The 27,500-nt window shown below is 45.3% G+C and overlaps 3 protein-coding genes across 5 annotated transcripts in view; 2 read left to right on the forward strand and 1 right to left on the reverse strand.

The window, feature by feature from the left end:
• Positions 1-6,016, forward strand: part of LOC128442446 (tyrosine-protein phosphatase non-receptor type 7) — a 7,576-nt gene extending 1,560 nt beyond the window's left edge. Inside the window, exons 1-12 of one of the 3 annotated variants that reach the window (XM_053424905.1) lie at positions 165-199; positions 362-439; positions 1,677-1,828; positions 2,043-2,223; positions 2,341-2,425; positions 2,520-2,599; positions 3,710-3,847; positions 3,960-4,151; positions 4,498-4,691; positions 5,027-5,140; positions 5,216-5,300; positions 5,621-6,016. In XM_053424905.1, the coding sequence (XP_053280880.1) occupies positions 1,728-1,828; positions 2,043-2,223; positions 2,341-2,425; positions 2,520-2,599; positions 3,710-3,847; positions 3,960-4,151; positions 4,498-4,691; positions 5,027-5,140; positions 5,216-5,300; positions 5,621-5,713 (1,263 nt within the window). In that variant the 5' untranslated portion in view covers positions 165-199; positions 362-439; positions 1,677-1,727 and the 3' untranslated portion in view covers positions 5,714-6,016. Of the gene's footprint in view, positions 1-164; positions 200-361; positions 440-1,676; positions 1,829-2,042; positions 2,224-2,340; positions 2,426-2,519; positions 2,600-3,709; positions 3,848-3,959; positions 4,152-4,497; positions 4,692-5,026; positions 5,141-5,215; positions 5,301-5,620 lie in introns of those variants that run through there. The other 2 variants (XR_008338836.1, XM_053424904.1) reach the window with 2 other exon arrangements.
• A 285-nt stretch (positions 6,017-6,301) lies between these two features.
• On the forward strand, positions 6,302-12,826 carry LOC128442475 (ADP-ribosylation factor-like protein 8A). The gene is made up of 7 exons (XM_053424940.1): positions 6,302-6,786; positions 8,193-8,273; positions 9,070-9,143; positions 9,812-9,905; positions 10,297-10,364; positions 10,499-10,569; positions 11,121-12,826. Exons 1-7 carry the CDS (start codon positions 6,664-6,666, stop codon positions 11,171-11,173), a joined length of 564 nt encoding a protein of 187 aa, XP_053280915.1. The 5' UTR covers positions 6,302-6,663; the 3' UTR covers positions 11,174-12,826.
• A 10,108-nt stretch (positions 12,827-22,934) lies between these two features.
• LOC128441847 (G-protein coupled receptor 37-like 1) lies at positions 22,935-26,839 on the reverse strand. Its single transcript, XM_053423961.1, has 4 exons — positions 26,156-26,839; positions 24,325-24,633; positions 23,570-23,941; positions 22,935-23,108 (listed from the first exon to the last, which is right to left on the reverse strand). The coding sequence occupies exons 1-4, from the start codon at positions 26,837-26,839 to the stop codon at positions 22,935-22,937; spliced, it is 1,539 nt and encodes a 512-aa protein (XP_053279936.1).
• Between the last annotated feature and the right edge of the window lie 661 nt (positions 26,840-27,500).

Below are 27,500 nucleotides of genomic sequence, written 5' to 3' on the forward strand. Positions count from 1 at the left end.
GTTCACTTGTTTCTTCTTGCCCCTGGTTTGCCATTTATTTCATTTGAAGAGGGTGAGAACAGAGAACTCCCTCTTGGAGTTTCTCATTTGGTCGGTTTGTTAGTTAGTTAGTTAGTTACCTGCTCAGGTAGTCGGCTGGTTGGCTGGTTAATGAGTTAGTTAGATGCTCACATGAGAAGCAGCAGAACAACAACACCTGGTAAGAACCATCAGAACATTCATCAACACTTTCTGACAAACATGTGGTTGTAACTTTATTCCGAAAAAAACAACTTCTGTAACTGTTCTTATTTGTCTAATCTGACCTGGAACATGTTGTTAACTAGAACCACCACCTTGTTGTTATTTGCTTTTTCTCCAGTCTCAAATGAGATGACAGTGACCTTTTGACCTTTGACCTGAGACCACTGAGTTCTGATCCGTTCCCTTTTGAGTCCAAGTGAGTATTTGTCCTAAATCTGAATAAATTCTCTCAATGCCTTCTGGAGATATTGTGTTCACAAGAAGAGGTCGGGCGTCTGGGGAGAACACTGGATCCTGCCACTGGCTGTTGACACAAATATTAACATATTTATCATTATTAAAATAATTATTTTACATTTACTTAGTTATTTAGCTCCCCTAGAGTCTGTAATGTTCATTAAATGAGTGTTCATAACATTGCACTCGGGGGGTGGGGGGGGGTGTTAAAAACATATATATCGTGCAAACGAACATATGTTTTTGTTATGTTGTGCTTCGTGATGATCGTTGTGAAAACCTGATATGAGTCTTAAATTGGTCAAAACTAAAGGGTCGTCAATATGTGAAGAGCTTTTCTTTCACCATCTGAATTTAAACGAAGGAACGTTGTGTCATCAGAGCCGTTGATGTTTCACAAGAAGACAGAACAGGCTTCATCTCATTGTGTGTGTGTGTGTGTATGTGTGTGTGTGTATGTGTGTGTGTGTAGGTTTACTTTAAAGTTAGGTTTAGGTTAAGGTTAGGTAAGTCATAACTTTGGATAACGTTCAAATCTACAGGAAATATATGTAATGTCCTCTGGAGTCATGGAGATACAATTGTGTGTGTGTGTGTGTGTGTGTGTGTGTGTGTGTGTGTGTGTGTATGTGTTTGTGTGTGTGTGGGACTTACTGATATGAGGAAACTCTCTTCCGATAGAGACACTGAAACGTTTCAGATCCAAACTGATGCGGAAACACACTGAGTAGCACAAACACACACATACACACACAAACACTCACACACGCACGCACGCACACTCGTCATCTCATCATCCCTCTTCTCGTGTCTTCACACATGTTGATTGAGGAGCTGTCTGAAGAAACACGAGGAGCTTCAACGTAACATTTTAATTTGTACAGAAGTTTGTTAATGACCCGACTTCCTGTTGTCGGATCACAGACGCTGTTGATGCCTTTGATGTTCTGACGTGATGGATGTGAGAGTTTGTCTCTTTTTGTTTCAGAGTTTTTAAAGCAACACATTTTGAATCTTAGCGGCGTCACTGAGTCGTGATCGTTGCTCTTCACAGTTTCCTCCGTCTGTTTTAGTTTCTCTGTTAAGTTTCTGTTTTTGTGGCGACAGCAGTTTTTTGCTGTCGATGTGTAAAATGTACGTTTCCTGTTGTTGACGGAAAAAAGTTTAAAACATGATTCTGTGTCTGACTTCGACAGCTCGGTGATGTGAGCGACACCTGAGACCAAAACACACAAACACGTGTGAGTATGTCGGCAGTTCGCGGAGCCTCCCCTCCCCCCGGGGAGCCGACCACCCCCCCGCCAATGACCACACCCCCACGCAAAGCCTCGGTCCGCCTGCAAGAGAGGTGGGTGTCAACCACACGTACACACAAATAACATATTTTAAAGTATCGTAACATTTTAAATCTTGTCATCTTCCCAAAATGTGTCGACATCTTAAAATGTACAAATTACAAAATCGTTATCGAAAACGTATCGAATTCCCTAAATGTCATAATTTCTATAAATTTCCTCTTTTTAAAACCTTTTCAAATCTGTATTTGTCTTTGTGTTTTGTAGGCGGGGCTCCAATCTGTCGCTGCTACTAAATGTAAGCACGCTGGGGGAGGAGCCTGTGTGCTCTGTCTCCACCCCAAAGGAGGTGTGGCTTCAGCTGCTCCACACCTCCTCCCGACCCCTCACACACGCCCTCCTGCAGCAAGCGGCCGCCGACACCAACGCCCTGAACGTGGAGTACCAGGTAACGATCGTGTGAAACCCACCGAGTTTCTACAGTTTCAAAAGTTCACGTTAACTTCTGCGTCTGAGTCGAGGTGCGTTTGTTTTAACGTCCAGCTCGTCCCTGTCTCCTCCACAGAAGATCCCCCCGAACTTCGTGAGCACTGCGGAGCTCGACGTTCCAGGACACACGATGAAAGACAGATATAAGACCATCCTCCCCAGTCAGTGTCCCTCCCGTCCTCCCGTCCTCAGTAGAGACACATGTCAAATCAGTTTTCACTCGTTTATCACTGTCGTTTGTTGTTGTTTCCTCAGATCCTGAGAGTCGGGTGATTCTGAGGAGCTCAGAGGACGAGGCGGGACCAGACCGCTACATCAACGCCAACTACATCAGGGTCAGAGTCCAACCATATTTCATATTGAGTCAAGCTGCCCTGCAGAAACACTGAGAGCTGGTGTAGGTGATAAAAACAAACGCCCCCATGCTGCGGACATGTAGGAGGAAATTTATATTATCATTTTTTAGCAACTGCTTTAGGCCACCAACTGAGATCCAACCGAGCCCTCAGACACTGAAGTCTTCTGACAGGAAGGACCTGAGCTCTGTGTCATCTGTGTGGCAGCGATAAGAAAAACCACCAGACCACTGGAGGTTATAGAGAAGATAAGGGGATCGAGCACAGAACCCTGTGGGATCCCGTGAGGAGGAGAAGAAGAGTCCTGCAGATCCACAGTTTGGATCTGGAGACACGGAGGATGACAGATTTTAAGGTTCTCACAGTATTTGTGGAAGTGGCGGTGAAAAAGAAAACAAGCAGTTTGAACGTGTCACTCAGCGTGGGCGTGAGTCTTCCTGTTTTGGTGTCTGTGTGTGTTTGTGTGTGTGTGTGTGTGTGTGTGTGTGTGTGTGTGTGTGTGTGTGTGTGTGTGTGTGTGTGTGTGTGTGTGTGTGTGTGTGTGTGTGTGTGTGTGTGTGTGTGTTTTGGACAGCGAAACAGACAGAAACTGAGTCATGAGCCATCGGTTTTGTTAGCGTAGGAGTCTACGCTGACAACCAGGAAAACCACAGGAAGTAAGGGAGGAAGTGACACATCCTGAACTCCCCCCCCCCGCTCCACCAGCCCACGCACCCCTCACACTCTGCAGCCTCAGCTGTGTGTGTTTTTGTTGCAGCGTAATGACACTCACAGATTGTTTCACACATTAAACAGATACAAACACACATGACATTTGTTAACACGTATAAAATCATTCATGTAAATTAGTTGTTGAGTCTGAATTGTGGACTTCCTGTCACATGGGCTCAAAGAAGCCGTACGGTTTCAGACAGGGACAGAACATGATGGGGTTCTGTGTTTTAGTCAATAACTGTTTTATTAATTCACTTAAATTGTTTCTCGATCCATTTCACGATGTTTTCATTAAAACCTCTGTGACCAAACAGTTTCCATATGTTGAGGTCGTTGATGTCCCAGCTGTAACTCACCTCTGTCTCCGCCCTGCAGGGCTACAACGGAGCCGCGAGGACCTACATCGCCACCCAGGGGCCGATGGTGCACACGGTGGGGGACTTCTGGGACATGGTGTGGCAGGAGAGGAGCAGCATCATCGTCATGATTACCAGACTCAAGGAGAACAACGAGGTGAGGAGATGGAACTCCTCCGTCCTCCTCCCGACAGATTATTACATTCAAAGGAAAACTTTTGTCCATCAGTGGTTTTGTCCTTAAACATGCGTCTGTGCATTTGAGACAGAAATGTGAGCTGTACTGGCCTCAGCCGAGGGACACGACGAGGAAGAGGGCGAAGAGGGAGGATGAAGATGAGGAGGAGCAGAGGGAGGAGGACGAAGAGGACGGAAAGACGAGTCGATTCGGCAGATTCGTCCTCAGAGTGAGAGACAGCCAAGAGAAGGAAGGGTTCACGATCACCGACATGGAGATCCAGGTACACCACAAACACCAGAACTCTCCTCACTGCACAAACACCTCAAATCATCTGTTTCACCACATCCAGGAAATGCAATTTACCACCACAAGGGGGCGTCTCAATGAAAACTACAACTACAGACAGTCTGTTGATGCTGTGAAGCAGCGTGGGATGATGGGAGTTGTAGTCTTCTCCTGGTTAGGATTCATTCAGTGTTGATGGTTCAGGAGGTTTTTATCAGGATCTGAGTTCAGTGTTTCTCTGACTCGTCTCTGATTGGCTGAGAGTCGAGCTGCCGCTAACCCTGACGTGTGTGTGTGTGTGTGTGTCTGTGTGTGTGTGTGTGTGTGTGTTGTGTGCAAAGTTATGTTCGGAGTGTCGTCCTGTCAGACACTACTGGTTCACCTCTTGGCCCGACCATCACATCCCACAATGCACCGCTCCTGTGCTGGGGCTGGTGGAGGAGGTGGAGTCGTACAGCAGGTCCCTCCTAGCGTCCAGCTCCCAGCCAATCACAGACTCCGTCCCCGGCCCTGGACCAATCATCGTCCACTGCAGGTTGGTTCCCGTGTTGTACGTTCAGAGAAACGCACATGAGCTCTGTAGCAGAACCGGGCTCAGATGCTGGCAGAGTGGAGCTGGTGCCGGTTCTGGAGGAACTGCTGAAGGTCTGTTTGAGGGTAGAACATACATGCTATCAGATGATGGAGAATATTCAGGCCTGCAGTCGTAACTCGATTTTGGTTCATGTCCTGTTTATGTCCTCCAGAGATGATCTGTGTGTTTCCTTGAAATGGGTCAAGAAGCTACTTTTGGAATCCAAACCTCTCTTCCTCTTCTTCCTCTTTCTCTTCCTCTTCCTCTTCCTCTTCCTCTTCCTCTCCTCCTCTCAGTGCAGGTATCGGCAGGACGGGTTGTTTCATAGCGAGCAGCATCAGTTGTCAGCAGCTCAGAGAAACTGGTCAGGTTGACGTCCTGGAGACGGTTTGTCAGCTTCGACTCGACAGGTTGGTAAAAGAGAATGATCTCTGGTTCTCTGTCCTCATGGTTTCGACCTGTTAGTTAACATGTCTGACCTGCAGGGGGGGGATGATCCAAACCACAGAGCAGTACCAGTTCCTGTACTACACTCTGGCCCAGTACAGCTCCAAGCTGCAGCCCGACCAGGTACCAGACCAACACACACTGAGATCCGTCTAGTGACCTGACAACTCGTCAAACAGTTACTGTCAGAAAAGATTAATATCTGACTTATTCTGATCTGATCTCAAACTAAACTAAACATCTCTAACTTTCTGAGTCGCCTCATCTGACTGTGACTCTCAGCTCCGTTGGTTTCTAACAGAGACAGTAAATAAAGATGGACGACTCGTCTCCACTTCCTACCACTACTCTGAAATGAAGCCAAAATATCTCAGATACGAACGCTGCCCTCTTGCACCGATTGTGACTTCAACACCTTTTTGAAAACATATTTTTCTCTTCAGGAGCAGAATCAGAACCAGCAGAACCCAGAGGAGGACGTCAGCATACAGCTACGCAACCTCCATCTGGACAACACACAAAACCAGAGGGACTGATGCCACTCAGAACCTCCACGCTCCTGATGGAACCCAGGAGACCAACTCATGGAAACAAGACACAAGCACCAGCAGCAGATCCAAAGACCGGAGGCCGTTAAGGATCGAGAGTTAAAGAACCAGCAGAATCACAGGAAACAAACAGGAACTGAGACTGGACATCAGGAGAACCCGAAGAACTCCTTCAGAACCGGCAACGTTAGAACTGAACCGAGAAGCTGGAACTAAAGGAACCAAGTCGAAAAAAACACAAAATCTCCTTTACAGTGTTTATATGAAATCAAATAAAATATAAATGTATGATCTTTGACTCAGTGAAAGTGTTTTTAGAAAACTGTATATAAACACGATCAGTGATGAGTACCTTGTGTCCCCAGCAGGGGGCAGTGTCTCAGGCACAGATCAGTTTTTATCTCCTCTTGTTTCTCCTCTCTTCTTCTTCATATATCAGCCCCACCCAAACAGGAAGTGGAGCTGTCACTTTCCACCAAACCCCGAAACACAAAGGAACTGTAGAATAAACAAACCCTTTACATTACACATCATGATTCTTGTTCATTTCACTTCACATCTTGTCCACGTGGAACCTTTATTTGACGACATATTTAAAACAACCGGTGTAAAATGAAGATGTATTTTGAAGGGCTGCACCGGATGTGTTGCGTGTGGTTTCCGCTATTGACGGCTCTGTGGTAAAAGGCGTCGCTAGTAAACACCTCCGAAAACTCACAGCGGACATTAAACCTGCAAACACCGAGGTATCGAACCTCCTCCGCGGCTCGTACCCACACAGACGCTGCTGCTCGGTTTCCCGGCCCCGTCCGCGGGTGTGTCAGTGACGGTCAGCGTCTCGAAGGACTGCCGGGGCGTTAGCCAGCTAGCTCGCTAGCACCTCCACCTAGCCGTAGCAGCAGCAGCAGCTAGCATTAGCATTAGCGCCAGGCGACAAGATGATCGCGCTCATCAACAAACTGCTGGACTGGTTCAAGGCGCTGTTCTGGAAGGAGGAGATGGAGCTGACCCTGGTGGGGCTGCAGTACTCCGGCAAGACCACCTTCGTCAACGTGATAGCGGTGAGTCCGATGCTGGTGCCGCCGCTAACAGACGTGCTAGCGCCGGACACTTCTCCAGTTAGCATCTCGCTCCATCTATTGTTACCCCGCGGAGGTGAGGTCAGCTCCCGGCTCCTCGGGACGACCCACCGGTCACTGGGGGGGTTCATACACGTGGGACGTGGTTCTCAGTTTATTAAAGCGTGGCTGAGTTTCTGTCTGTCTACAGACGATCAGCTGTTAGTGTGTCCGTCACTCCGCCCAGCTGTTCGCACATCTGCACCGGCCGAGGGCTCGAACCTCCACCCGAAGGTTCAGGGGTTCATTTAAAAAGTAAAAAGCGGATTTGAGACTCGATCTGTCATCTGATCCTCGTGCACGTCAGGAGGAGTGGTCCCGAGTCAGAGGGTCGACCCCCGCCCCCTCTCTGCTGCGGCTGTCACAGTGACCTTTCCTCCCTGTCTCCCCCCCCCCCCCCCCCCCCCCCCCCCCATCAGCCTCCTCAGCTGCTCTAATTTATCGATGACATCTTCTTCTATTAAGATTTATATACAAGATTCTGTATGAATGTGTTTAATGATGTAATATGAGTGGTTAGGTTGTTAATAATAATAATAATATTATAATAAACTTGATTTCCAGGCACAGTGACTTGGTGCTTTACCAGTTAACAATAAAAAAGACTGAAGGCAAATAATAGAATTTAAATTATTAATTTAAAAACCACACAGTTATTGAGCACAAATACAAAAATAAAGAATATTACTGATGAGAAAATACGACAAACAAGATAAAGTAAAACATTAGTAGAAGATCAGTGAATAGTTCAGTAGGAGAAAGACACGTTCAATAGAATGTCTTTTGAGGACAGACTTAGATTAGAAGGAGTTTTCCAGACGGAGCTCCTCAGGGAGATTGTTCCGAGCAGTGGGAACAGAAAAGGCCCAGTTACCTCTGGTCCTCTGGTCCTGTGGACTGTGGAGCAGGACCTTCACTGAGGACCTCAGGTTATAACAAACCTCATACGGTGTCAAAAGGTCTGAAGTGTACTTCAGGTCCAGAATGGGCCTTTAAAGTCAGCAATAAATCTAAAGATCAATACTAAAATCTACTGGAAGCCAATGAGGAGAAGCTAAAACCAGCATAATATGCTGAGTGGGAAGTCTGGCTGCTTCTTACTGTCGTTAAAGAACCATTAAAAATGATAACGGGTCAAACTGGTGCTGCAAAATTAAAAGGAGCATGAATAAGTTCTAATATAAAACCTGTGTGTGTCTTTTAATTTACATTTATTTTACATTTCGCCTTCATATAAGTTTTAATCAGTTGTTTATATATTTTCTGATACTGTCTAATGTAACAGTGTCATACAGCATCATAATCAGTTGTGGTGTGTATTAATAACCTGTGTTTCTTGTGTGTTTCAGTCGGGGCAGTTTAGTGAAGACATGATTCCTACAGTCGGATTCAACATGAGGAAGATCACTAAAGGCAACGTCACCATCAAGGTTGGTAGTTTAATTCCCTGCTTCGGTTCTTCCACCCAGCAGTGCACATTCATACTAAATGTATTGGCTGTCTTGCTTTGTGTGTGTGTTTGTGATCTTACAGTAATTATTTATTTTGATTGATAAAGTACCATTACAGTATAATGACCTTTTGTCAAAGATCTCATCATCATACGTCATGTCCCGCCTCCTCCTGCTCTACAGGCTCCGCCCCTCGCCTGGATGTTCCCCCCCACGTGTTCCTGTTGTGAACGAGTCGGACCCGACAACCTGCTGCTTCACATGTGAAAGACAAACTCCACGAAAAATGTCATGAAACGATTTTCATGTCTGAAAACAGCTTTTGACATTTCAACATGAAAATCGTATCAATCAAAAGAGCTGTTTTTCAGACACGAGTTTTCCTTTCACACATGCACAGCAGGAGGTTCTCTGCACAGACACTTTGACAACAGGAACAAATCCTCCTCATTATCCAGGCGAGAGGTGGAGCAGCCGGCTGCAGCGGACAGAGACAGGAAGTGACTCTTAACTCCTCCGTGGAGATCATGGGACTTTCTTGACAACAAGTTCTTTTCACCAGAGACACTCTTGACATCTTTGTCAGTGTCTTCTTCGTGTGTGTGACCCCTTTTTCACCAGGAGATATCTGTTGTCTTAGCTAAAATGAATGTGGTGTTTAACCCTTGAAAGTTTTCCTCAAGTGTCTGTTTTTGTTTATTATGTGTATTAATGAATTTACCCATGATGCTTTCTAACTGACCTTCTCTGTCTGTGTCTGTGTCTGTGTCTGTAGTTGTGGGATATCGGCGGTCAGCCTCGCTTCAGGAGCATGTGGGAGCGTTACTGCCGAGGAGTCAGCGCCATCGTGTAAGTCCTGGTTTCTTAACCTGTGGTTGCTGTCACTTTAACGGGCCGCTAGCACGTCACTGCCCGGTCCAAACAAACCAGCGACACCAGAGAGATGTTAGCAGAATGAGAGGGAGCGATAGATAGGGAGAGAGAGAGATGGAGGAAAGTCAAGTCTGACTCATCCTTCTGTTCTGTTTCTCAGCTAACTATCAGAAGTAAATCTAATATTTAAAAACGGTTGCTGACGAGAGTTTAGTCAAATCAAAGTAAAGATGCTGGGGAAGTGAAAACGCCCTGAGTTGAACGTGTCCTCCGGTCTCGTGTTGTGTTGACCCAGTTGTGTTGTTGAGACGTGGACTGAGAGGCTTCAGGGCAAACGGGTCAGATTCACGCAGCAGAGCAGCAACTCTTTCTTCAATGACAGTTTGGATGAAGTGAAAGTGATGCTGAGGGTTTGTGCCACATTTCACTACAGTTCAGTTTAGGACAAACCAGGATCCAGGAGATTTGTGAACTGTGTAAACATTACAAATTCAGAGAAGTGAACTGAAAACAAATCTGTTTAATAATCGGGGGAAACAGTGAGGTTGAAGTTTTGGTTGTAAAAGTTGCAAAAGCCGATCGAGACACTTTGAGTGAAATAACAGATGTTAAGTGATTTATTTATTTTTTCCTTTGGTTTTTAGTTACATGGTCGACGCAGCAGATCCAGAGAAAATCGAAGCCTCCAAGAATGAACTCCACAACCTGCTGGACAAACCGCAGCTGCAGGGAATCCCTGTAAGAACCAGAACAGACTCGGACCAGAACAGACTCGGGCCAGAACAGACTCGGGCCAGAACAGACTCGGGCCAGAACAGACTCGGGCCAGAACAGACTCGGACCAGAACAGACTCGGGCCAGAACAGACTCGGGCCAGAACAGACTCGGGCCAGAACAGACTCGGGCCAGAACAGACTCGGGCCAGAACAGACTCGGGCCAGAACAGACTCTGACCAGAACAGACTCGGACCAGAACAGACTCGAACCAGAACGACACAAACCAAGTCCAACACAAACCCTGACTGGAACAACCTGCCCAGAACCCACGAGACTGAACCGACCCAAGCTGACAGAACCAGACTGACCAGCGTGTTCTTATCTGATGTGTTCTCTGTGTGTGTGTCTGCAGGTTCTGGTTCTGGGGAATAAGAGGGACCTACCAGGAGCTCTGGATGAGAAGGAGCTCATAGAGAGGATGTATGTCCACTCATGATATTTTATTTTATTCATGTGATTGTTCCATAGTTTTATTTGTTTCGGTTTCACATTATAATTTAGGAACTAAAGAATTTTGGACTGACATTCATACATTCTGTTGTTTATCTAATCAGGAACCTGTCGGCCATCCAGGACAGAGAGATCTGCTGCTACTCCATCTCCTGCAAGGAAAAGGACAACATCGGTATGACACACACCTACACACCTACACTCCTACACACACACACACACACACACCTACACACACACTGATGTTTCCACTTTTATACCCTCAGTCACATGATGAATTCCATTTTCTTTGTCCACACTGATACATTTTGGTGTGTCCCGTCTCGTGGGTCCAGTTGTTAGTGTCACTCTGTTGTTCACTCATCACTTCCTGTTGGTAAATTATCGCTTGTGAAACTACACAATTTCCTCCTGCTTCACACTAAGCAGGAGGCTTTTATTGTGAAGGAGATGCAGAAGATCCATTGTTCAAATTTGTTATTTTTGTTGTTGTTCATTCAACATGGACGATGATGCAGATATAATAAAACACAACAGTAAAGAACTTCAAGACAGGATCAGATGGATAATTTAGGCTGTTTTTTAGGAATAATTTGAAGAATTAAGTCGTATTAATTAATAAAATAATAAAGGAGACACATTCACTCTCACACACACACACACACACACATTCTCTCGCACACTCAGCTGACGTCCCCCCCTCTCTCTCTCTCTCTCTCTCTGCAGACATCACCCTCCAGTGGTTGATCCAACACTCCCGGACTAAGAGGAGTTCCTGAGAACAGAGACACGCCCCCTACCAAACAGGCCACGCCCATACACAATGACACACCCTCTCTCTGATCCCCCCCCACCCATCTCACCCCACTGCTCTTCAACAACATCTGTACTCCCTCTCCCCACACTATCACCCTCCCTACACCCACCCACCCCACCCCCCCGCCCTCCACCTCTGGATGCATTGATACCTCTGGGTACTGGTTTCTCCGCAGCTGGATCAAAGCCTCCCACAGTTCCCAGTTAATCTCTTCTCCTGGTGATTTCTCACCGTGAATTAAACGACAACCAGTTTTTGTTCATGTGGTAGTTGAAGAAAAACAATTTCTTCAATTCTCCTGACAACCTCACGGAATCGTCTTATTCTGTTTGACTGTGTGATGATTTTAAATATAAACCTCACTTTTCACATCTTAATATATATATTTTTTTGCCCAATTTCTATGATTGTCGCATCTGAAGAAATCCTCCTGCAGCTCAGAGTTAATGGCGGCGGGATTGTTTCTGCAGAAAGACGTGAACACACAAGTTGATTCAAACACTCGAATCTGCGGCAGCGAGAAAATGAGTTGCTCCACGTGGAAGAAACGCTGAGGCTCCATTATTATCATGGTAATAACAGTATTAACAATAATTAGGTCAAAGTGATTCTGTGAATGTTCCGTGGACGGGTGGGTGTGGTTTTAATGTCTGAGGCAGAGTTCACAGCAGGAGCCCGATGAAGTGAGGTCATCTCGGTTTTAACAGTGACGTGGTATCAGTGCATCTTCACAGATCCACACAACAACCTCCATCATGTTTACCTTCTTTATTTAATCAAACCGTCGGCCATTTTGACTGTTGATCTTCACCGTAACTGCCAAAAACTACAAACTGATAAAAATCCTTTTTGCTTTTTCTTTTCCAAAGGCCATAAAATAACACTTTGTTGTCTGGAGCCTGTTGTGTGGATCTGATCATTTCCTAATCCTATTGCCTGCCATCATCATTTCCTCTCCGCCTTCTTTCCCCACCCCTATTGATTTTCATCCCTCCCTCTCTTTTCCCTCTCTACCTCCACAGCATCTCTCCATCCATTATTTCACCTTTATATAATCCTTAGAAGCTCCTCTTCCTCCCTCGTCGGTTGTAAACTGCTTGTCCTCCTCTGTACTCCCTCTATCTTTCCCTCCTTCCTTTTCTTATTTTTGGATGTTTCCCTCTTCCTCTCTTTCCTCGTCGCCCAGCCCCTCGCTGTCTTTCTCTCTCTCTCTCTCTCCCTCTCCTGCTGAGCGAGGGATTAAAAACCTTTTTATTGCACTGTTGATTTTGGTTTTGTAAGATATTAATAATGAGAATAATGTTAATAATCTTCTTATTGTGATATATGCTGGTCTGTCCAGATCTAATGAAGTGGTACTTAAAACTGGAGAAGGAGATTGTTATTGTTTCTGTTCATATCTCTGTAATAAGCTTTTTATTTCTTATATGTTTTATATGGTTGTTTTTTATTGTTTGTTGAGTTTTCTCTGGACGCTCAGCCGGAGTTCAGTGTTTCTGCTCTGAGACGTCTGCTGATTGGACCAGGGGTGTCACGTGATCAGGCTGCAATGTTCACACCCTGGCTTTAAATGGAGAATTGTAATAAGACTCATTAAAAGCCACAAATTACATTTTTTTTATTTTAAAATCGAATTACTTCAATGTTTTCATCCATGGATTTTTCTCTGACTATTAGTTCAAAACATGACAAATAGAATCAGACATAAGAATTCTGTGGGAATGATTCCATATTATATTGTTAGCCATACACCTGCTAATGTTAGTATTTGTGATAAACCAGATATGATAGATTTATGATTCCAAAGTTTGTTCTGCATCGATGCAACACAAGGAAAACTTGGTAAAACATATTTATTTATGACGTCTATTGAATCATTTGGGAGTAAAAACAAATATTGAGGCATTCAAACCTTCAGTAAAACCGTTAAGTTACAAGTTAGTGTTTAAACACACAACACTGACTTATAAACAATTAAAGATTTTTATTCTCTGGTTCCTGATTCAGAAGTTGGGACTCGAACCTGAGCACGTAGCTTTGTCCAAAGATCCTCGTCAGCAGTTTGGCCACGCCCTCATGGTTTGTTTCAGCTGGAACATTATTGGTCGTATCACGTCCCGACACGTCCTGGTCCGCAGCCAATCAGACGTCAGAACAGACAGGAGCGCGACCTGTCTGTATGTTTCTCTGTGCCGTGGTCATTTTGGTGGAGAGTGGTCGAGCGGTCAGCCGTGCACGTGGGAGATTCATTCTGCTCTGACTCTTTACACTGTCGGGCCGAACGTGGCTGATCTGCCGTCAGGAGACTTCCTGTTCTCTCGTGAAACATCAGATTCAAACCGTTTGTCTTTGCAGATTTTATTCAGGAAGCAAAAGCTGTGAGAAAAATATTTAATCATCAATTAAACTTAAACTCAAACTCTCTTTTGTCTAATTAATTGCTTCACATTTTAAACAGACCTGTGACTGGACTCTGACTGAGAGATAAATCAGTTTGGTTTTCATTTCTGAGATTATATTGAGGCAAGAAAATTGAAACAACTCCCATCAGTGAGATCAAACTAACAACAGGAAGTCCCACTCTCAGATACATGAGGTCCAACTTACTTCACACCTCTTATTGGGAAAGTCCTTTTGTTTTTCCTTGAAATGTAATTTTTCACAACCTCTTTGGCCCGACAGTGGAAAGCTGCTTGTTTCTTAATAACTACCCAGAGCTGACCTGGAGGAGCTGTGTGAACCGGGGCCCCAGCGGGTGTGTCGCTCTTTATCAGACCAGAGAACATCTTTAATAAGAGTTAGGGTTTAACTCTGGATCCTGTTCAGCCTCTTCACATCTGTTCTCCAGCTGCTCCAGATGTCAGGTGGTGTTTCCTGAAGCAGCCACGAGTCGTCTGACTCCACTCGGGCCACGGGAGGTTTGTTGATCTGTTGATCAGCACAGTGACCTGTTGTTGTTGATGCCCTCAGGCGGATCAGATCGCCAAGAGGATTTCAAAGGTCCAGTTTGCTGTAGTTTGATAGAAATCCAGCGGTTTGAAACGGGGATAAAGCAATTTAGTGACTGAGACCTCAAATATTCAGAATACGACAAAAAACATGAAGTATATTGATCCTGCATGTGGTGGCACAGTGGAGCAGTGGTTAGCCTCACTGCAAGGAGGTTCTCAATCCCAATCTGGGTGGGTTTCCTTCAGGTACTCTGGTGCCCCCCCCCCCCCCCCCCCCCCCCCCCCACAGGGCAGGTTGGGGTCACGTTAACTGGAGACTCTAAACTGTCTGTATGTGTGAGTGTAGACGAGCTGGCGACAAGTCCAGGGTGAAACCAGTCACTCAGCCAATGTGAAGTGGGACCGACTCCAGTTGGACCAGCGAGACCAAACCGGTCCGAGGCAGAATATAAGAGGCAGGAGGCGATGAGTCGTACATGTGTATGTTTACTTTGGATATTTGCCAGAAGTAGTTTTATGAAAAGTCGAATCTTCAACTTCTCTAAGTACAAAAACAACAATAACTAGAATCCCAGTGGAATCAGACAGACCGATTAAACCAGTTTGAAGAGGTCTCTTGTTTGTTGGGATTCGGATTCATCATCCCAAGCCTGTGAACCTTGAAATCCTTGGCTTCTGATTGGCTCTGAGCTCTTATGTTTGCATGCGGAGGGCAGAGATTGTATATCTGTAGGGACCTGACGAAGTTAAAAGTTATGTTGGTGCGACTTTATGGTGAAATGGCCTTAATCCAGTGAGTGTTAACCTATAGAGAGTAAAGAACACAACACGAAATGTCCTTAAAACAGTGCAATAAAACAGAAGTATTGATATTGTGCTTTGAACAGTTTCTACATGTTTCTGAGTACATGATGTCAGAGGAGGATCCGTGTGCTTTACAGATGGAAACACTGGAGTTCGGTCATTGTGATGTAAAGTTTGACCTGTTTTCTTTTTTTAAGGAGAAAAACAAATCCAGTAACGACCTTTGACCCTGCATGTACAAACTGAGCCTTGGCAGGATGTGATGTCACAAGTTTGTCACAATCCCCCTGATTGGTTCCATCTTCACCTGAAAGTCGACGACAGGATTTAAAAACCGAATCAGCAAAGAAATCCAAACACGAGAAGCAACAACAAACAAATCGTCCACTGGCTCGGTAGCTTCCGATCATCTCAGCAGACACACCTGCTCAGTGGTTATAGAATATTAGATGATCACATAAAAAAATATAAAGTATAATAGATTTTAATAGAATCCCTTGGTTCGAGCAGATTTTGAGTTTTCGATTTTTTTTTCAGGATCCAAAAGAAACTGAGAAAACAAAAACTCAGATTCAGTCCAATGGGAATAAATCACTCAGTTGTATTTTTTTATTTAATATAAAAATATTTAATGGGACCTGAGTTTGATCACATGGTCTGCGTCTGCCAATACCTGACGTCGGCATGTTGTGAGGTCAGCGGGTCGTTGGTTCTCTTTCTGTTTGAAAGTAGGTCTCTACATTGTCTGTGGAAGTCCAACAGGAAGTGAGTTTTTATGTCTCGGACCGAACTGCAGCTAAATATCGATTCTCCTTCTTCCTCCCTGCGGCACCTCGGCTCATTTCTGCTTCTCCTCTGCTCCTCTTCCTCTTTTTCCTCTTTCATCGTTTAATTGTGTCTCAACTGACAGAAATTGGTCTAAAAGTCCAAAAAGTGTTTTCACACTTTGAACCAACGGAACCGAGGTTCTGTTAGATCCGGACCGAGGAACCTCTCACACCTGATCCTTGGTCATTTCATTGGAATTTGAGTCTTCACATATTTAACACAAAATTCTGCCTAACAAAGAGTTAATTAAAAGGTTTTTACCCAGAGACGCAGTAAGTGAGCTGCTGGCGCTGCAGTGCCTTGCTCAATGGCACTTTTAGCAGGTCCCATGTTTAACCGCTGCTGTGTTTGGATTTCCCTGGTTCGGTTTCTGATCCTCTCGGGAGGGGGGGGGGGTTGTTCATGTGGGGTCAACACGGTGGAGAAGTCGCTCTCAACTCGTTTGTACATTATGATTTGATTCAGTTGATATAATGTGTTTTAATAGAAACATGCTTGTGTATGATACTAATAAAAACACTATGGAGAAACAACACGAGGCCGATTCAGCTGTTTGTGAGTCTGTGAGAAAATCAGAGAATAATACAAATTAAAATGTGTCTGTATTGTTATTGTTATTATGGTAACCTGCATTGGTACATACAGGTATCACAGATGGGTTATCTATCCCACCTGCCAACCAATCACAGAGCAGTATTCTGTGTTATCTCACACATTGAGTAAGAAAACATTTTCATATAAATATAAACATTTTAATTAATCATTTTAATTTGGGACGAAATATAATGTTTGTTCATTTTGAGTAAATTAGTTTTCTGCACTTTTCCAACCAGTCAGATGAGTCTCAGAGCCGTAATGTTAGTGATGAGACAGCAGGGGGCAGCACAAACACACATCTCTAGTGTGTGTGTGTGTGTGTGTGTGTGTGAGATCAGCAGTTCCTCAGGTTCATGATAGTGATCATCACAGTTGGATGAGTCAGCAGATCTGACGGCTGCAGGAAGATGAACCAAAGTAAAACATTTTCAAAGAGGCTGAAGCTTCAAATCAAAATTCACATAACAATCAGCAAGTGTTTTCTGAAATGTTGTGTTTTGATTATTTATCTTTGTACAAATAAAAGGTTAAAATCACACCACGTGCCTCCGGCTGCAGAGTTCTGCTCTGTGTTCTTACTCTGCAACATGCAGATTCATCAACCAGCCACCAGGGGGCAATTCAGACACTTTATGAGGCGTCGTCCATCTTTATTTATGTTTGGCTGAACTGTGATCAGATCATGTGATTGGCTGACAGCTTGTGTATATATTTGTGTTGCTGCACCAACTGGAACCTGAACAGCTGATGGAGACACTCACTCTGAATGTCCACTTCCTGTCACTGCTCACTCTGAGAATCTGATGACAACAACAAACTGATATAATGTGTTGATTAACACTTTCACTTTCAAAGACGTGATTCCAGCCTGGCCACAGGGGGCAGCGTTGTGTCGCGTCACTCTGCTGTCGCTCAGCGTTTTGTTGGAGGTTAAGTGACGGTTCAGTGAAAGAGTCGGAGAGTTCTCAGCCTCTCAAAGAACGACGCACAAGAAAAGGAGTTGAAGAAACCGAGAGGAGGAGAAGACACTGGTCATGTGACACGGGATCACACTGACGAAACCATGCAACCTTAGCCCCGCCCTCCTCCTGTCGCCCTGCTCGTCAACAAGGGGCGAAACTTTTCTTTCATGGTGTGAAGTGTGTGTTTGTGTGTGTGTGTGTGTGTGTGTGTGTGTATGTGTGTTTGTGTGTGTGTGTGTGCGTATGTGTGTGTGTGAGTGTGCGTGTGTGTGTGTGTGTGTGTGTGTGTAGAACTACTTATATAGCAATCAACAAAGAAGCAGGCCTCAATGTTTCCTGTCTGCAATGTGTGTGTGTGTCTGTGTGTGTGTGTGTGTGTGCATGTGTGTGTGTGCGTGTGTTGCCAATGAGAGTCAACCTAGCTCTCCATCAGGAGTCCGTGCTCGTTGTCATGACAACAGGTACCCCCCCCCCCCCCTCCACTTCACTCCTTCCCTCATCAGTTTTCCCACAGAACAAAACCAACATTGTGTTCCTGGTTTCCAGTGTGTGTGTGTGTGTGTGTGTCTGTGTGTGTGTGAGACATTCAGGTCAGATTAGTTTGTGTTCATTGAGCTTCTGCTTAGAGGCACACACACACACACACTCACACACACACACACACACACACACACTCACTTGCAGACTCACAAATACACACTTGTCACTCCACATTCACTCAGCTGCTGATGAGAGGGATACGTTTCACACACACACAGACACACACTTGAAGACAAGTAGTGCTTCATATCAGCTGAATTCACACGCTCAGTGAGAAGCTTCAATACTTCAGTGAAACTTTCACACAGACGAGTTTTAGTTTGAATAAATTAGACGACAGGAAGTGACTCACAAAAACTGTTCACCTCGATGTTCTGGTGCAAACTGTGGCTCCGCCCACACTGATACTTGTTCATTGCACGTCTCCGCCCATTAAATATCATCAAATAACAATTTAATACAAATCTTATCAAAAGCACAAATTGATATTTGTCCCCTTGCCACCAGGGGGCGATCCAGACATTTTAGCTTCACTTTCGAGAGGCCCCATGTCGTCCATCTTTATTTACAGTTTCTGATCGGGACCCCCCCCCCCCCCCCCCCCACCTCCAAAAAAAAACTACATGACCAATGATCTCTTAGAGACATTTTAAAAATAGAATCTGTCCCTCACACGACTCGAGTCCAGAACTAAGTGAGAAGTGGACGAACACCGACTCTAGAGGAGGATGTGGGGATCGAACCTGTGACCTGCTGTTACATAACTGCAGTTGGTTCCCATCCAGTCTGTCGCTGAGACATTGTCCCATGACCAATGGAGGTCTAGTCGTGTGTGTGAGTGTTTGTTCCTGTACCTATATCTAAGTGAGGACCACATTAAGCACAGACCCACAGAGTGAGGACATCTTGGTTTAAGGGTTAAAATTAGATTTAGGTTTAGATTAGTGTGAAGGGAATGTATTAGACCAATGAGTGTCCTCACTAAGATAGAAGTACAACCTAGTGTGTGTGTGTGTGTGTGTGTGTGTGTGTGTGTGGCTTCATTAGTGAACAGTGGCGGTCTGTTCACTAGTTTGTATCAGAGGCGAACTCTCATCACTGCTAATGAGAACAACATCATCGTCCTCCTGAAACTCTCTGTTCCTCCAGCTCCACATCAATCTCTCTCTCTCTCTCTCTCTCTCTCTCTCTCTCGCTCTCTATCTCTCTCTCTCCCACAGATTACAGGGCTGAAATCTGTCTTTTCAGGATTTAACCAAAGTGTATTTATATCAACCAGCCCTCAGGAGACAAAAGATTCAACTTCAGTGGAAACTGGGTGAAGTAGTTTCCTCTGTGATTCTGAAGCTTTGTGTGTTTGTTCCATAGTTTCATCTGATCTGTTAGTTTTGGTTTCACGTTGTAATTCAGGGACAAAATAAGTCATCATCACGTGGGTGGACGGAGGAGAAGACTGCATCGGCTTCCTCTTCTTCTTCTCTCGTTTAATTCTGTCTCTACTTCCTGTGATTGGTCCAAAACTCCAAACTATCCAACAAAGTGTTTTCACTGCAAACCAACAGAACCGGGGTTTATTCACGTTATTCCTCAAAGTTTCCAGAGACGCAACAAGATGAGTATTTGTCCAAAGTGAATCTATGACAGAGGCATAGATTCATAGCTTGTGAGATCACGTGTGAAAGCTCCAGAAGAGGTCAGAGGTCAGATTATTTTCCCACCTCAGCAGTGTCTTTATTCTATTTTAAATCTTTTAATAGTCTTTACATGATCTTCTTACATCCTGTCGCTCTTTTGTCTGTCTGTCCCTCTGGAGGACAGAGACATAGGTCCTCATTAGCCCTTTAAACTTGTAAATCCCCTTCATGGGTTGCTGGGGGTAACCAGGCAGAGACAGGGCGGGGGGGGGGGGGGGGGGGGTTCTCATTGATCAGAGAAGAGTTTGAGTTTGTAAATTAACAGAACTGTGTGGGTGTGTGTGTGTGTGTGTGTGTTCATGTGTGTGTTTCACGTGAATCTGGGCTGGTTTCCCAGGAGGCCGGGACAGTGGTGAGGTCATTGATATGCAGAGCAGCAGCTCCACAGAGGGACACTGGTCTTCGCTCTGGAGTCTCTCAGAGGATGTCCCCTCACATCATGGACATTTAAAACCTCCAGAAAGATGACGTGATTAACGAGCTTCTCAGAATTCCTGTTTTACTTTGACCTCATTAGACGTCGATGTTGTGATCTTGTCCTGATGCTGATGTTCACTACATTTTTGACACAGTTCTTCTTTTAACCTTCAGACAAAGTTCTTTTTCTTCTAGATTTAACATTTGAGGAAAAAATGATTTATAAGTTTGTTGTTTCTTGTAAAAATACTTTTTAAAAGCATCACAGTGTTTCCCTCTGGATGCTTCTTAGCATTTCTGTCCTGACGCTCAAAGAGACGAATGTAACACAATTTTACAATTTTAATACACAATTGATTTCTAGAAAACCTCTCAGATTCCCCTGGACCTTTATTTTGACCCTAACCCAGATTAGAGAATCAAAGGAGAATCAAAGGTTGCACATCTCAACTGGTCGGTATCGTCTCTACAGGTCAACACATCATCACTCGGGTTGTGTATTTAATGTCTACACACTTTAGTCGCAGGGCTTGTTCATGACCTATTTAATAATGTTTCTGAACAACTTCAAATTAACCAAATATAGACGGTAAATATGTTTCATAACCACTTTGATTTAGAACCAGTTTATAAAATGGCAAATAAAGACGATCTGAAAATGTGAATAATAAAATCTTTATTTTTCCACATGATGAATAAAATCTTGAATAATGATTCTATGTATCTCACTTGAATATGAAATCCACGACCACCCCCCCCCCCCCCCCCCCCCCCCCCACTCATTTGATCTGTTGTTAACTTCTGTTTAACCAAACTATACTTTCTCCACCTGACTCATGTAAAGTCAATGTAGGAACACAGGGTATATTGTTTAATCACGTTGCTCCTGAAGACGAGACTCAGTCGGTTCTGACTCACATCACAACAACATGAACACACTCTGACTCTGATCAACACAAACACGTAGACATTCATGTGACATCGGAAGTTTAATGTCTCACTTCCCTTCGTACAACGATGTAATTAGTCAAATAACTAGCTTTAAAACGAGCTACATTCATATTCTGTTTCATTTGATCTAGTGGTTTGAGTCTGACAGTGAAAACACTGTGACGCTAAACACATATTAATACACAACTTCCTACACAGTTTAAGTTCCTGTACAAAGAGACCACCTCAGAGTTGAGGGTTTGAGTCCTGTTCAAATACTCTTCACATCTCCTCCCTGCCTCTTCACTCCGTCTTCATCTTTACAAGCAAGCAGCACATTCTTCACAGGAAGAGAATGAAAGACAAGTTGATGTCAAACTGATTTATCATCACGTTCTGTTCTGAGATCAGTGTGAGATCGAATCCTGGTTGATCCTCGTTCACGTTCGGGAACTTTTCTTAAAGACAAAGCTGCTGCGGAGGCAGAAATGATTTAAACTACGAAATGGAGCAGTACCACCAGAAACTGTAGGGGGCAGCGTATCATCACGATATCAAAACGATCATAAAGGAATTTTCAACAATGGCAGAACATTATGAAAAGAGACTTACGCCATTTACAAAGTGTTTGATGTCATCAGAAACTCTCGAGTCTGCACTGCCCCTAGTGGACGTATTGATTTACAATATATACTTGCAACGTTTAAAAGGGTCATATCTTTTTTCGTGTGTAACGCCAGCTTAAATGACCTAGCTCCCCTTGTGGCTGTTTTGAACAATGCAGCCACAACACGAACATGGTCAAAACAACAAACCACAAACTGATGAGTCATATGTTCTTAGTAAAGTTGCGTTCACGGGGTCATAACGCAGATAAAAGTTAACTCAATCTGAGTTCTTTTTTCTACCTTGACAACAACTCTGTCTCCAAGAAATGTTCATTTAGGGCAATTATGCAGAAACAGGGTAATTTTGTTGATTCGATTCTGCTGAATTTCTGCCGATGATTGATTATTTATATTATTACTTTAAATGAGTAAGAAGATTTAAACACAACAGCCCTCACACATGTACATGTTGCTCATCACATGACATCGACCAATCACAGTTTCCCGCTCAGGACACACAAGATGGCTGACTTTCCAAAAAGGTACCAGATCGTCATCTGTCATGGCCGACATCGTAGCAAGGCTAGCTCAGCAGCTGCCTCTGATTCTCCAGTTTGTGACCCGGTAAGTCAGAACCCTGAATCTAAATAAAGATGATTTGATTGGCTGACGTCTGCGGTGCTGCTTGAAGAGTTTTTCAACTTCCCACAATGCAACAGAACGTCTCCTCGTTCCACGTGAGTGAGCTTCAGACGTGGCTGTGTGAGCTCTCTGTCACTTTTAACATTCACGCCAATGAAGCTTATACGATTACAATTTTGCTGTGAACTCATTTTGTTGTTGTTCAATTTAACGACTTAAAACAAATTGTATAAAAGAACTTGAGCTGTGAACAGTGTTTGACTTTGTTACATTAACATCTCAGCGTTGCATCGTCCGTCTCAGGTGCAACGAACATCGAGGATCTTCCATCTATTCTGCATCTGTTGATGTTTCTCATTAACACTTCACACACACCTCAGCAGGGAGCTGGAGAGAAGAGTCCCACTGGGAGAGTCCGATAACAGGCTCCTGCTTTAACGACAGCTCGTTGTGCAAGTACAGCAACTTTTTCTAAACTCACTACAGATTAAACCTCATTTCCTGCACAGAGAGGAAGCTGGAGGGGGGGGGGGGGGGGGAGGGGGGAGCACTGTGTCCATAGAGGGGATATCATACAGGGGAGGAGAGGAAAAGAAGAATCCATGGAAAGAACAGGTGGGAGAAAGAGAACAGGGTTGATGGCAAACATGGAAGAGGAGGAAGGACCAGTTAAACATCAAGGAAGGACGAGCAGAATGGACATGATTGACTTATGCAGGAGGAAATGATGGACTGATGGTTAAAGGGGCTCTAGCTGGAGATGGACAAGATGGCGGACGTGTCTTTAGCCTTGTCAAATAAGATGGACGTCTCACTGGCCACCTTCAGTTTGACCTGGGCGGAGCCTGGTGACCCCTGGGCAGTGTGGGGCTGACACTCCTGACAGCAGCAGCAGCAGCAGTCCATGAAGGCCTGGCCGAGAGCCTGAAACACAACAACACGCCGAGTCATCGTGAGTTCATCAGAGAACAACACAACGTGTCTGTGAAGCCTCAGTTTGACGTTTTGTTCAGCGCCATCTTGGTTTTATTCAAACCAGAAGTAACCATGTTCTGAGGAACAGTGATGGAGCCTGAGAACTTGAGGACACGCCCACCCACAAAAGCCAAATGGACTCATGGGTCCCGGCCCTAAAGTATCAGGTGCTTTAACATTTGACCCTTAATGGATCCTAGTTTACTAAATGAACATCTGCTGTATTGAAGAAGACTTGAATCTAGAAATTGAGACAGAAACTCCTGAGGAAAATGTTTATAAAGAGGGAAGTTGAGTCATTTTCTAGACTCCTATAGAAACTGACTTCTTTTAAACCAGTGGTTCCTACTGGTCATCCACCAGTGAACAGGCTTCAGACCCTTTGGTTGTGTGTGTTGTCTCTGACTCACCTTACAGAGACACAGCAGCAGCACAGGGGTCACCGATGACTTGAAGAACAACAGGAAGTGATGTAGCAGAGCCAACATGGCGGCCGTGTCTTCAGAGACGGTGATGTGCGTGTAGGCCAGTGTGATGTTGCAGATGTGCTCGGGCAGAGCGCAGATGCCGTACACCACCGCTAAGGCCAGCAGCGTGCAGTTCAGCTGCCGCTCCACCGCCTGGTGCTGCTGACGCTTCTGATTGGAGGAGCGGTCATCGTGGTCGCGCTGTTTCTTGGCGGAGCTGTAGTCGCTGTTGACGTTACGAGTCGCCATCTGGCAGAGGATGGTGAAGAGGACCGGGAGGCAGAAGTAGCTGCCGAAGCTCCACCACATCCGACCCTGAAAGAGACGGGTGGTGTCATGATATTACATCGGGAACCTCTTCGTTCACTTTCTCCATTTAGACAGAAAGACTACTACCCCCCCCAACTAACAACACGCCTACATCATACGCTGTCTACAAACCAATCAGAGCCAAGTACAGGTAGACTCCGCCCACGTAGGTGATGAAGACAGGACGTACGTGAAACCAGAACTAACAGATCAGATGAAACTGTGGAATAAACATGAAGCTTCAGACTTTCAGGAGTGAAAAGGTTCCTTGAGATGTTGGACTGTGATATGTAGCAGGACCGACTTAGCTCCTTATAGCAAAGAGGAGAACGGTCCTGATGCCTTGAGAGTCCAGTCCGGTAGTTACCAGGGTCAGAAGAGACGCTCACCTGGTGATACCTGAGCAGCAGCGAGTGGAGGGAGTCAGGCAGGTGGAGGGACAGAGGCGAGGTGGGGGTGATGATGCAGGAGTCCACCAGCCAGCCGGTGGACGGGGACACGGCCTGGCTGAACTGCCACAAGAAGATCTCTGGGCTGGACAGCAGCAGAGCGGCGAGCCACACCAGCACCAGCTTCAGCAGCACGGAGCGGCAGCGCTCCACCCGCCGGGCCTTCGGCTGGGACGAGGAGGTGGCGGCGTGGAAACGATCGATCCCCAGAGCGCACAAGGTGAAGGAGGTGACGCCCAGAGACACAACCTGCACAGACAAGGAGAACAAAGGTGCTTCAACATACTGGACTAAATCAGAGAGATTTCATTTCTCAATATAGGAAAATCCAAACCTGTCATTTCTTTATCAAACAGATTGGATTTAAAGGCTGTGGTCTCAGGTCAGTGGTCAGTATATATGTGCTGATCTTAAAGACTCTAAACACTCCTTCACCTGCACATTCAACACCTGCAGCAGACTCACTGGACACAAATAAGAACGTTGGACTCAAAATATAAATATTAAACCCCTCTGTTGCTGCTAAAAAACAAAAGTTGAATCTAAAATCTCATGTTACATGTAATTTAACTATCTGTACCATTAAAATCTTTGCTATAAGGAAAGACATATATCTCCAACAACACATGGGATCAAAATAAAAGAGTTGAGGGTTGAACGCTGGCGGCATTAACACTTCTTAACACTTGAGAGCAGAGTCGACTCTCATCCAGTCCACAAGGGGGTGATATCGCATCAGAAGCTGTTTGGTAACTTAAGAAGCAAACACCAGAAGAAGAAGGACCTCTGCATTGATTGGGTGCGTTCCGATCGTCCAGTAGTAAACTGGGAAGTGAATGAGAACCTAAACCATATAGAACCATCACGCTCGGTTCAAAGGGAACTAGGAATTATCAGTTCACTGGGAGTTGACGAGAAAGAATACCCATGAGTCAATGCGTCTCGCTGAAGCTCTTAAAAGACGCCGAAGAACCTGCGACCGGAACCGACAATAAACGAGCACAGCTTGTTTTTATGAAAATCACAATGGAGTTCACATTTGATTTTAAGTTTTTGTTCTAACTAACGTTCTAACTATTTACGTTTCATATTTAAGTGATTCAAACACCTAAATTGCCCTTGGCCCTTTGTCGAGAATAGCCGTGTAATTTAGGTGTCAACTCAAACTGTAACATTAGCTCCTTGTTAAAGTATATTCCAACACAAAAGGTTAAGTAATGTCTCAGCTTTTGTTTCAACAGGCCATTTAATCTGTATTTTATTTTGATAGGCTGAGTGTAGCGTTATATTTCCACAGTAGCATCAACAGGAATCTGATGTGTTTTTTAGAAAGAGACAAAAACTACTTTACTAAAGTATAACTTCCTAAGATGCTCCACATTCCTCATTTTAGCGCAGGCTGAATTGAGATGATCAGCTGTTCCCGGACCTCAGGGCCTCCAACATGGCCGCCAGAGACGGGTTCACACATCATACAAAAACATTTCACCCCCAAATTTGTTCCTGTCAAACCATGAAAGCAGCAGCAGGACATTCCAGTGGTCTGGGTAACAGGCTGGGTCACAACTGACTCCCAAGAGCAGCTTGGGTTCAAATCCCAAATCTCAAACCACTCAGAGAAGAAGAAAACGGCGAGCTGGCAAATAACGTGTCACCAGTTCAGATAATATGAGCACCACCTTCAAATGTCAGTGTTTATGTCAAAATGAAAGGGAACAACTTTAAAGCTGTCACATCGACTCCCTCCCACCTTAGAATAAGCCCCACCCACCTCCATATAAGGCACCATACGGCAGGTGATGTCACCCAGGATCCTCCTATGGGAGAGCTGGTTTATGACCACCACGGGGAGGCAGAGCACCAGGACCAAGAAGTCCCAGAATGCCATGCTGGCCAGCAGGTAGTTCCAGGAGGACCTCATGTAGTAGTTGTTCCAGACGATGCACATCACCGCCATGTTCCCCACCACGCCCACCGCCAGCACCAGGCCCGCCAGGACCATGACGGCGTAGGCGGCGTACGAGCTCTCCACCAGCGGGTAGAACGGGTTGAAGAGGCCCGGGGCGGTGGAGCTGGAGGTGTTCCCGTGGAGAGTGACCTCATCAACATCCTCACCGTCATCGGTCACGTGGTGGAGCTCGGTGGCCTGAGGCGTGGTTACCGAGTCGTTCTCAAAGGACTGGCTGAAGGTGGACTGCTGCTCGTCCTCGTCGGCGCCGCGGGTCAGACGGCGGTGACGCTCCACGTCCAAATCCAGCAGCTCAGGGAGGGGGAGGCTCTGGTCGGGGGTGTGGGTGTCATCCTGACCTCTGACCTGCTTGGTCCAGAGCGGTTCCAGTTTGACACCAGACGAGGGTTTACCAGGGGCGTCACGCCGACTGTCGTGCTGCTCGAAGCTCTTTGCGTCCGTGAGGAGCAGCGGCAGGACCACACACAGCCACAGGCCGGCAGCCATGACACAAACCAGACGTGTTCGCTGTGTCAGCTAATTTCACACTTTAAAAGACGTGACAACAAAAAAATAATTGCAAAAAGTGGTGAAAAACAATGTTTCCAAAACCTTGTTCCAAAACGTTGGAGGATTCCGAGGAGGTGATAGTTTGTTTTGTAGTGTCGACAAATCCAGATTCTGATTTGATGATTTAAAGACCTGTAGTCCAGACAGAAGTCTTCTCCTCTCTGTTCTCTCTCTCTCTCTCTGTTTAAACTCCCAGTTAGCCTCCAAACTTTCCCAGTTTAAAGCTCATCCCTTGTTACTTCCGTCCACTAGTGATCCGAGCAGGTTTTGCAGGAGCTGCAGGAGTCGGGCCGGGGGCCGGGGGCCGGGCGAGGGTCCGTGTCGGGCGGCTGGGTCCGGGCTCTGTGGTGGAGAGACTGGGCGTCTTGGAGCTCTGAGGGTCTCTGGGAACAAGCAGCCCTCTGCAGCATGGCTGGATGGAGCCTTTGTCAGGACACACACACACACACACACACACACACACACACACACACACACACACACACACACACACACACACTCACTCACACACGGGCAAGCAAACACAGGCATACAAACAAGCTTGGCACACACACAGACTCACACGTTAGTCTGCACAATTATACATGTTCACGTTTGT

This window comes from Pleuronectes platessa, chromosome 6 (assembly GCF_947347685.1).
Source record: "Pleuronectes platessa chromosome 6, fPlePla1.1, whole genome shotgun sequence".
Classification (NCBI taxonomy): Eukaryota; Metazoa; Chordata; class Actinopteri; order Pleuronectiformes; family Pleuronectidae; genus Pleuronectes; species Pleuronectes platessa.